Source organism: Athene cunicularia (genome assembly GCF_003259725.1).
Source record: "Athene cunicularia isolate RWA chromosome 18 unlocalized genomic scaffold, athCun1 chr18_part1, whole genome shotgun sequence".
In the NCBI taxonomy this organism is placed as follows: domain Eukaryota; kingdom Metazoa; phylum Chordata; class Aves; order Strigiformes; family Strigidae; genus Athene; species Athene cunicularia.
The window spans coordinates 5,902,762-5,911,127 of record NW_020799123.1 but is presented as its reverse complement, the minus strand read 5'-3'; the positions used below and the strand labels follow the sequence as shown (position 1 = coordinate 5,911,127).

At 53.9% G+C, this 8,366-nt stretch overlaps 2 protein-coding genes across 4 annotated transcripts; one reads left to right on the top strand and one right to left on the bottom strand.

The window, feature by feature from the left end:
- Nucleotides 1-89: 89 nt before the first annotated feature.
- LOC113486766 lies at nucleotides 90-6,484 on the top strand. 3 transcript variants are annotated; one of them, XM_026861000.1, is made up of 15 exons: nucleotides 90-334; nucleotides 419-491; nucleotides 621-726; nucleotides 862-907; nucleotides 1,828-1,886; nucleotides 1,993-2,028; nucleotides 3,046-3,098; nucleotides 3,381-3,513; nucleotides 3,606-3,802; nucleotides 4,043-4,088; nucleotides 4,184-4,249; nucleotides 4,757-4,816; nucleotides 4,972-5,054; nucleotides 5,225-5,319; nucleotides 6,196-6,484. In XM_026861000.1, exons 1-15 carry the CDS (start codon nucleotides 199-201, stop codon nucleotides 6,228-6,230), a joined length of 1,224 nt encoding a protein of 407 aa, XP_026716801.1. In that variant the 5' UTR covers nucleotides 90-198; the 3' UTR covers nucleotides 6,231-6,484. The 3 variants fall into 3 exon arrangements, with proteins under 3 accessions (XP_026716801.1, XP_026716799.1, XP_026716800.1); XM_026860998.1 differs by having other exon boundaries at nucleotides 621-777; XM_026860999.1 differs by lacking the exon at nucleotides 6,196-6,484 and adding an exon at nucleotides 5,706-5,917 and having other exon boundaries at nucleotides 621-777.
- Nucleotides 6,485-7,307: 823 nt separating this feature from the next.
- Nucleotides 7,308-8,366, bottom strand: LOC113486933 (histone H3.3; the record flags this gene model as incomplete). Its single annotated transcript, XM_026861280.1, has 2 exons — nucleotides 7,308-8,007; nucleotides 8,109-8,366. Coding segments are annotated over 2 exons (387 nt in total), but the record flags the coding sequence as incomplete, so codon positions are not given.

Below are 8,366 nucleotides of genomic sequence, written 5' to 3'. Positions count from 1 at the left end.
AGGGCCGGCCCCACCGCCTGCCCGGGGATGTGCCCCCCCGCTGCCGCACCTGGCCTTGACTTTGAGGAAGTTTACCTGAGTTTCTGCCCGGTTGCGTCCTGCCGGGGTGCCGGGGACTCCTGCAGCACCAGCGACCCACCCTGGGGCTGTGCACGGGGCTGTGCCCATGGGTGCCCCCCACCCCTGGCTGGGGCACCCATGGGTGCTGATGTTCCCCTCACCGCAGGCGGGGTGCTGCGTCTGCGGGAAGGTGGGGGGCCCTGCACGGACACCTCCCCGCACCTCACCTCCCTCTGCCGGCTGCTGGAGAGCATCCTGCGCCGGGGGCTCCGACGTGAGTGGCCCTTCGTGCCCGGGTGGCGGGTGGCAGCGTCCCGGTGCCCACGGCAAGAGGCCTCATGCTCCCTTTCTCCGGCAGAGCCAGCCTGGGGCTTCAGGAGACGGGATTACTGGCACTGGCTGGAACAGCTCCCCACAGGGGACAGTGGCAGGTGAGCAGGGATGAAAATCTGAGCCGTGACGCGTCCGTTATCATCCCAAAGACCCCAGGCACAGGGAGGAGGATGCTCCCATCGCTGCCAAAGTTTCAGCCCCGAGCTGCTTCCCCTCTCCCCAAACAGGCCGACCCCTCTGTCCATCACCATCCAGAAAGCGGGCAGCTGCGGGAAGGTGCGGACAGCGCAGGGCCACGGGCGGTACTTTCTGCGCTTGGCTCTGCAGGAGAAGGTGCTGGCGGCGGCTGTGAGGCAGCTGGCACAGACCCCCCGGCTCCTGGAGGTGCAGCACATGGGGGGGAGCCACTACCTGTGGGTAACGGGCAGCAAAACGGCGGCGTAATGGTGGCATTTCTCTGCGTTTCAGTTTTACGATCCAGTGAGCTCCATCCTCGGCAGCGAAGACCTCCTGGGTAAGACAGTGAATCCTCCGAGGTGGGATGTAACATGCCCTGGGGTGGTTGTCAAAGGCCCCACACTGCTGCAGGGGTGGCAGGGGAGGAAAACAGTCCACTGTGATTTTTTGAAGCCAAAGTTAGTGGTAAAATCTAAATATGCTGCTGCAGCAATGGGAAAAGAGGTGTAAATTTTTAAACGTGGTTTGAATCCATCCAAGGTTGGTTTTAGTGTCATGGGGTAGGAAAATTTCCTTTGAAGTGCCTTTTGTGCTATTTCTTTGTACCAAGGATGCTGGTTTAAGAAGACCCAGCAGTCCAGCTTCGAGGGGAGCCCTTAGCGGCTGGGCCCAGGCTGCCATCCCTCATGGGGGGTCATGGGGGGGTTCAGTGCCGTAAATGTCTGTGAGGCCTTGGCAGGCTGCACCACTCCATCCACAGCCACGCTCCTCAGGGGGGCCAGGCCAGGGTGAAAGCCTTTAATCTTTTGATTATGATAAATAACCCCATGTTAAACCTGTACCTAGATGGCTTATAAATCACCCACGCTTCTGGTGCATGAGCAGATTGCAGATCCCCATCAGTGTAATTGCAAGGCTCGTGCAGGACAGCCCGGGCAGCTTCACTTTGTATTTAGGGGGAGAAATGGAGAGAAAGTTGCTCATCAGCAACGTTTGCTGTGAGCCTTGGTCTGAAATTGGGGAAATGAGGCATTGAGCTGCAGCACTTCTCTCCCCACGCCGGCAGCGGGAGCCCAGGATGAGCCCCCAGCAGCAGCCTGGGTGCCGTGGTGCTGGGATGCTCTCAGGACCTCGCTCTCCAGGGCTCATTAGTTACACTGAAAATGGCTTTATTCGGACCTCTGCCATGTCCCCGCGAGGCTGTGGCTGCTGGGAACCCGGCAGTGACGCTGCCTCTCCATCCCCATCCCTCTGCAGAGCCTTTCCTCTCGCTGCTGCTGGTGGTGACAGAGATGGATTTCTCCCTGGACCTGCAGGTACGGTGACGAATTGGTGGGGTGGTGGCCAGCACACGGCTGCCGGTGTGGGGCCCTGACTGCTTCCTCGCCAGGACCGATGGCGCTAACGGTCCTTTGTTTGCAGAATTGCAGCTTCTTGGACGAAAGCTGGCTGCTGCCGGTAAGAGCTCGTCTCTCCCCGGAGCAGTCCTTCCACCGCCTGGCCCTCGTTGGAAACTCAAATGAGGAAGATAAGGAATGATTTGGTGGGGAGGGATCCCCACACAACTCTCTGTCCGGCCACTGCCGGGGGTGCATTGGCTCAGGTTCACCAGCACAAGCAGAGCTGCCTCTGCCACTGAGATTGAATCCTGTTGGTGCCTGCACTATCACCAGGAGCAGATCCCAGCATTCCTGGGAGAAAAACCAAGCAAGAGTAGTACCCAGACCTAAACTGCTGACATAAATTAAGTTTCCCCATGCTCCCTTCCCTGATTTCTTGCCAAAAAAATCCCCATTTCCCTGGGCTGACACAGATTACATGTTGGTTTTGCTCTTGGTTTTGCTCAGTGAAAAATCGGTGAGTTTACTGAGAGCAGTGGGGATGCCTTGATGTCTTTTAAAAATGATGAGCATCCTCCGCTGCCTTTTTAACCCAAAAGAATCCCCTCAAAAAGCTCAAGGCGGCTTTGGGGTCGGTTACAGCATGTGCCAAGCTGCAGCACTGCTGCAGAGGCTGGGATCCTGCTGACTTTTGGGCATTTCTAACAGCAAGTAGTCCCTGCCAAACTGGCCGTGTTTTGGGTCCCTGGCTGATGCGATGTGACAGCAAGTGCCACTGCAAATGGCAGCAGCTTTGGGAGGGGCAACAGCGCTCCCCCGGCTGCGTTGGGACATGTGGGGTGAGGGAGGAGGGCTCATGGCTGAGTTAAGGTTTCACCTGCTGCTTTCCCACTATCTGTCTAGCAGGTTTGTCCCTCCAGGGTCTGGGCACAGGCAAATCCCAGGAGAGGACAGGGACAAGGAGTCACTGATGGTCTCTCTGGGCCTCTCTCTGGGCTCCCAAAGCCCTGGCTTGGCATCAGCACCAGAAATGATCCAGGGCGAGGGGTCCCCATCCTCCCCTTCATCCTGGTCACATTCTTTGAGCATCCTGTGGCCCTTGCCAGAGCCACTGTCACCAGCTGCTCTCTTCCAGGTGTGCATCACTTATGAGACAGTCCCGTGCCGAGTGCTGGGGATGGTGCTCAGGTAGGAGCCCTTGATCCTCCTCTCTTTTCTCCAGTGGGATCTGGACACCACAGCACTCAACCTCCCCCCCAAAAAGGGGACATAACTACCCCACTGAGAGCATTGGGGATATCTCAGGTGCTTTTATCCCCATCGGCTCAGCCTTACCAATATCTGCAGTCTCTGGGGTGGCTTTTCCCTACCTCCATGTGTCAGTGAAACACCACTGTACTGATGGTACGAAAGGGCTGGGGAGCTGGGCTGGGTCCCTGGGGCTGAGATGGAACTCGGCTGCACCCCCAGGTATGTGGACGGCCGAGTCTTTGTCACCGAGGTTCTCCCTGAGAGCCAGGCAGATGTGGATGAGGTGGTGCTGGCCGGTGACATCCTCGATGAGATCAACGGCTGCTCGCTGAGAAACGCCTACAGCGGGCAGGTGGGTGGGCACAGAGGGCTGGCGTGTCCCCCCATCTCCCCCTCTCCTTCCCCTCCCTGTCCTCCCCTCTGCTTTCCCCACCCTCCCTCCAGGCCGGGGATGTGCTGCAGAAGCTGAAGGGAGAACCCCTCAGCTTCCGCCTGCTGTGCTGGCGGTGGCACGACGGGGAGGTCTACGAGCCGCTGCTGCCCTACCTGAAGGTCTTGAAGGAGAAGGAGCCCCATTTCCAGCTCCAGCGTGGCCCTCGGCGCAGGGGCGAGGGGGAGCCGCAGAGGCTGCAGGGAGGCAGGTAGGTCTGGTGCCATGGGGAGCCCCCAGGCTGGGCTGGGAGTCCTGGCATCAGGGCTGCCCTATGCCCAGGCTATCCCTGGTCCCCACCCAGGGCTGCGGGGCCAAAGCTGCCCCTAATGGCATAGGGAGGGGTGGTGAGGTGGGGTGCTGGGGGGCTGTGAGCATCTTCCCCTGCAAAAAGCAGCAGGAGGATGAGCAGGGTCCTTGCTCTGATGCCCCTGAGCCCTTTTCTCCCCAGGCTGCTCTACAACCTGCAGTATCTGGGCCAGGCCAGCGTTGGGAAGGTGAGGTGATGGGCCAGAGATGTGGGGGTAAATTGTCTCTTCTCGGTTTCTTTTCACATGCCCGTGGGTTAATCCCTCTTTCCCTCTGGTTTCAGTATGGTGGCAAAGAGGTGCTAGCCCAGGCCATCCCCACCGTGCTGGAGAGACACTCGGCAGCACGGGTGAGCGACAGGGCTGAGGGGTCTTGGGAAGGGCTCGGTGAGAAAACTGCAGGGAAATACAGTTTGCCTGGGGATATTTTCTCCTGCCGGCTCCAGGTTCACTTGGCCTGGCTTTTTTTTTTTTTTTTTCTGGTTAGAAGAATCTCTGCAGCCAGGATAGGAAAGTGCATTAAGGAAAAAAAACCAAAAACAAGCAACGACCTGCAGGAAAGCACTTGGAAAAACTGCGGGGAAGTTGAGCCTGGTTCCAGGGGGGCGTTAGGGCTCGGGTCACTGTTGCTTGAGCTGTTGCGGGGCAGGGGGTGGTGTAGGTGGGTAGATTCACATGCAAAAGCACTGGGTGGTGAAAAATGGGGCAGCACCGAGAACACTCCTTGAAAAAACTGTGCTTGTCTGTGCTTCATCACCTCTGCTTTTGGATAATCTCTCTCTTGTAAGTGTCTTATTAAAAATAGAGCTCAGATGCTGTGATGATCAAGGTTTCTTCCACCTCCGCCCCCTATTTAGGAGGTTTTATTTGATGTGAAGGAAGCAGAAGTCCTTGTACAGGAGAAGACTTCTTCCAAGGTACTTGAGCAACATCCAAGGTCTGGGTGACTCCTGAGGCTGCCGATCTGGCAGCACAGGGAGCCTGGCTGGAGGGGCCGTGGGGACCGTTTAAACCAGGAATGGGGATGATGGGAACTGGCTGCAGCACCATCTCCCTCCTATCCCCTGTGCAGGTCCTGTGCCGCTACCCCTACCCCAAGATCTCCTGCGTGGGACGCTGCGTGGGCAACAGCAATTTATTTGCCTTCTGCGTGGTGTAAGTGTTGCCCGTGGGCCCTGGGAGGGGGGATATAGAAGGATGCAAGTCTTAGAAAATAAACAAGTGACGTCCAGCCCAGCCGCAGGGTCTCTGGTGTGGTTACAAGCCAGGGCTGGGTTTTCAGCGCTGCTCTCTCTGCCAGCTAATGTACGTGTTTCCATTTTTAGCGCTTCCCCGGAGAGCCCTGATGGGAGCACGTTCGACTGCCTGGTGTTTGCATCGCGTTCTGAGCAGGAATGCGAGGAAATTGTCAGGAGAGTCGGTAAGGGAATGGTTTATGTCTTCAGATATCATCACAGTAAGATCAGGGAACAGCAAGGACTGTTATTCTGGTCCACCACATGCAAGATCTAACTTAATTCCTTTGTGTTGAGGTTACTAAGATGAATAGATACTTTGATACAGTTTTCTGGTGGGTTTGGGTTTTGTGTTGTGTGGGGGATTTTTTGTGGGTTTTTTGTTTTGTTTTGGTTGGTGGGTTTTGGTTGTTTTGTTGTTGGTTTGTTGTTTTTTTTAGAACTGCTAGACAATGATTTTATTTTAAGAAACAGCTTCTAGGCATACCCAGATGGTTCATTGTTTCCACTAAGAACTTGGAGGAAACATTGTTTTCGAGGGATGTTATTTTAAAACATACTTTTCCTGCAGGAGCCCAGCCTGCTACTGCAGTTTAGCACCAGATCAAGCATTCATCAATCACTCTGAATTAACCTGCCTCAATGCAAGCTGCGTGGTGCTTTCCAAACTACCTGGCTCCTGGGTCACTGAGGACTTCTTGTGGGGACATCCCTGCCAGGTGTCCCCTCGGCAGGCTGTACCCCCCAGGGCAGACCTGCCCAGGTGATCTACCACAGATCACTTAGCATCAACTGAACCCTGAGATGGCGCTTAACTTTGATCCAGGTCTTTAAAGCATGTAGATGCAAGGAAATATTTTTTTCCCCACAGGTTTAGCAGCAAGGAAAATACTTACTTAAAACCTAGTCTTCGATCATTTTAGCAGGTTTCTAGCAGCTCTGTAGCAGATATCACTGTGAGCTGGGGGCTGCGTTTGTTCCAAGCACACTTGGAGCAGTGCAGGAAAGTGCGCTGAGGAAGTTGTGCAAGTGTGTGTGGTAAGGGGCACCTGTTCCTCCAGCTGCAGGGTTTAAGCACACGGAGTGGTTTGTCTGAGAGGGGAGAACTCCAGCTCCAGCCCCTGCGCCACAGCCGGCCAGCAGCACCCCGAGCACTGCAGCCCCAACTCCCGGGAGCAGGATGGTTCCAAACAGCTTCCAGGCCATTGTAGTCAGGTAGGACACGGTTAATGCCTCCGGGCTGCAACCACCCCAAGGGCCGGTGCTGCCTTACTGCCTGCTCCCTGGTATGAACCATTGCTGTTCGTCCTCCTGAAACACTACTTTTCATTTCATTGAAATAAATCAAGCTCAGCCAGCTAAACTACTTCCCTGTGCTACTTTACTCAAGCCTTACTAGTGCAGCCTGTTCTTGAAGAGCTGAGAGCCAGCCTCAATTCAATTTAAATGTTAATTACCTGTTTCAGATGTAGTCTGAGCAGCTTTCCTCTACCTCAACCTAACAAGGCCTGGCTGTTCCCAGAGGCACTGCTGAGAAAGCCAGACCTGTCCTAGCAGAACCCAAAGAGCTGCGCTGAAGTGAAGGTTGGAGCATAATCCTGTTTCATCAAAAAAGCTTAGACAGGAAATGAGAATCTTATTGAGCGCCCATTCCAGTTTGCTTAGCAGCCCATCTGCTCTCAGGTTGTATAATTAGCTTTCCCACTCGCCTGCCATCCTGCGCTGGCTGCTGTTATTAACCAGGACTTAGTCACACTGCCAGAGCCCACAGAAACTCACTCTGGTTTTGCTTCAGGCAGAGCAGTCACACCACCAAAATAAACTTCCCCTGCATCTACTGGAAAGGAGGGGGAAAAGAAAAAAAAAAGCTTAGAGAACTAAGAATTGTGCCTGAACACTGAACACAGTAAGCAGTTAAGCTTTATGAAATTCCCCCAGAACCTCAACCAGCATCAGACCCTTCCAGGCTCACTCCCCAGCCAAGAGCCATGACTCAAGCTGCAGAAAGACTCCAAAAATCTCCAAGGGGGGCCAGGGCAAGTTCTTTCTGTTGACAAAATTTCAGTTGCCAAAGCAGCCATCAGGGGTTACAGGCATCTACTGCTAACCTACTGCAGAGCCAGGAGGAGGAAGCTTCAAGCCCATACAAACCAAATGACAGAGACTCCTCACATGTGAATGTAAAACATTTAATTTAAAAATGTTGACACTACAATATATAAAATAGCTATTATAAATGCACATAGTGTATTCTATAGCTGCCAGGTTTACGTTTTTAGGAAACTGTAAGTTACACTGTGGTTAAGACTTGTAGTTTCACCCTCTGAAAAAGTCCACATTTGATCACAGTGATGTATGGTCAGACTAACAGCCCCAATTGTTAAACACTTGGATCAAGTCATAACCAGTTTTATTGCAAAAGGACCCTGTACACATTTATATCAATTCTAGTACCTTACAAGTTTAGCTACCCAACAAGTCATTAACATACAGAAACATGCATGAGAAGCAAGAAAGATCACCCATCCCTTCTGCATATTAGCAACTTGTCACTCCTGAGCAACAAGGCTCACATCACTGAGGTTTATGTGAACAGTCACTTTTAGCATTCATCCTGAGTGAAAGATGGAATGACTTAAGTACAAATGCAACATATTATAAACAATTTCTTACAAAAAAGTCACAAATTAAAACCAAAGTATTTTACAGAATTTACTACAAAACACCATAAAAACAGCCTTCACTTAAGCCCTCTCCCCCCGTATCCTGCGAGCCAACTGGATATCTTTGGGCATGATGGTGACTCTCTTGGCATGGATGGCGCACAGGTTTGTATCTTCAAACAGACCCACCAGATATGCTTCGCTGGCCTCCTGTTTCAAGAGCACAAGAAACGTCGTTAGAAACCCCCAGCGAAGCACACTCAGCACCGCGAGTGCCGAGGCCCTACAATAGGCCGTGAGCTAATAAATACCTGCAGCGCACCGATGGCTGCACTCTGGAACCTCAAGTCTGTTTTGAAGTCTTGGGCGATTTCCCTGACCAGTCGCTGGAAGGGGAGCTTGCGGATCAGCAGCTCCGTAGACTTCTGGTAGCGACGGATCTCACGGAGGGCGACAGTGCACGGCCCAGCTCTCCCCACCCCCGCTGCGGCACAACCCGTCAGGCCCAGCAACACGGCGCTTCCCCCCACCCCCCCGCGCCCCGTCCCGTCCAATCCCCTCAAGTCCCA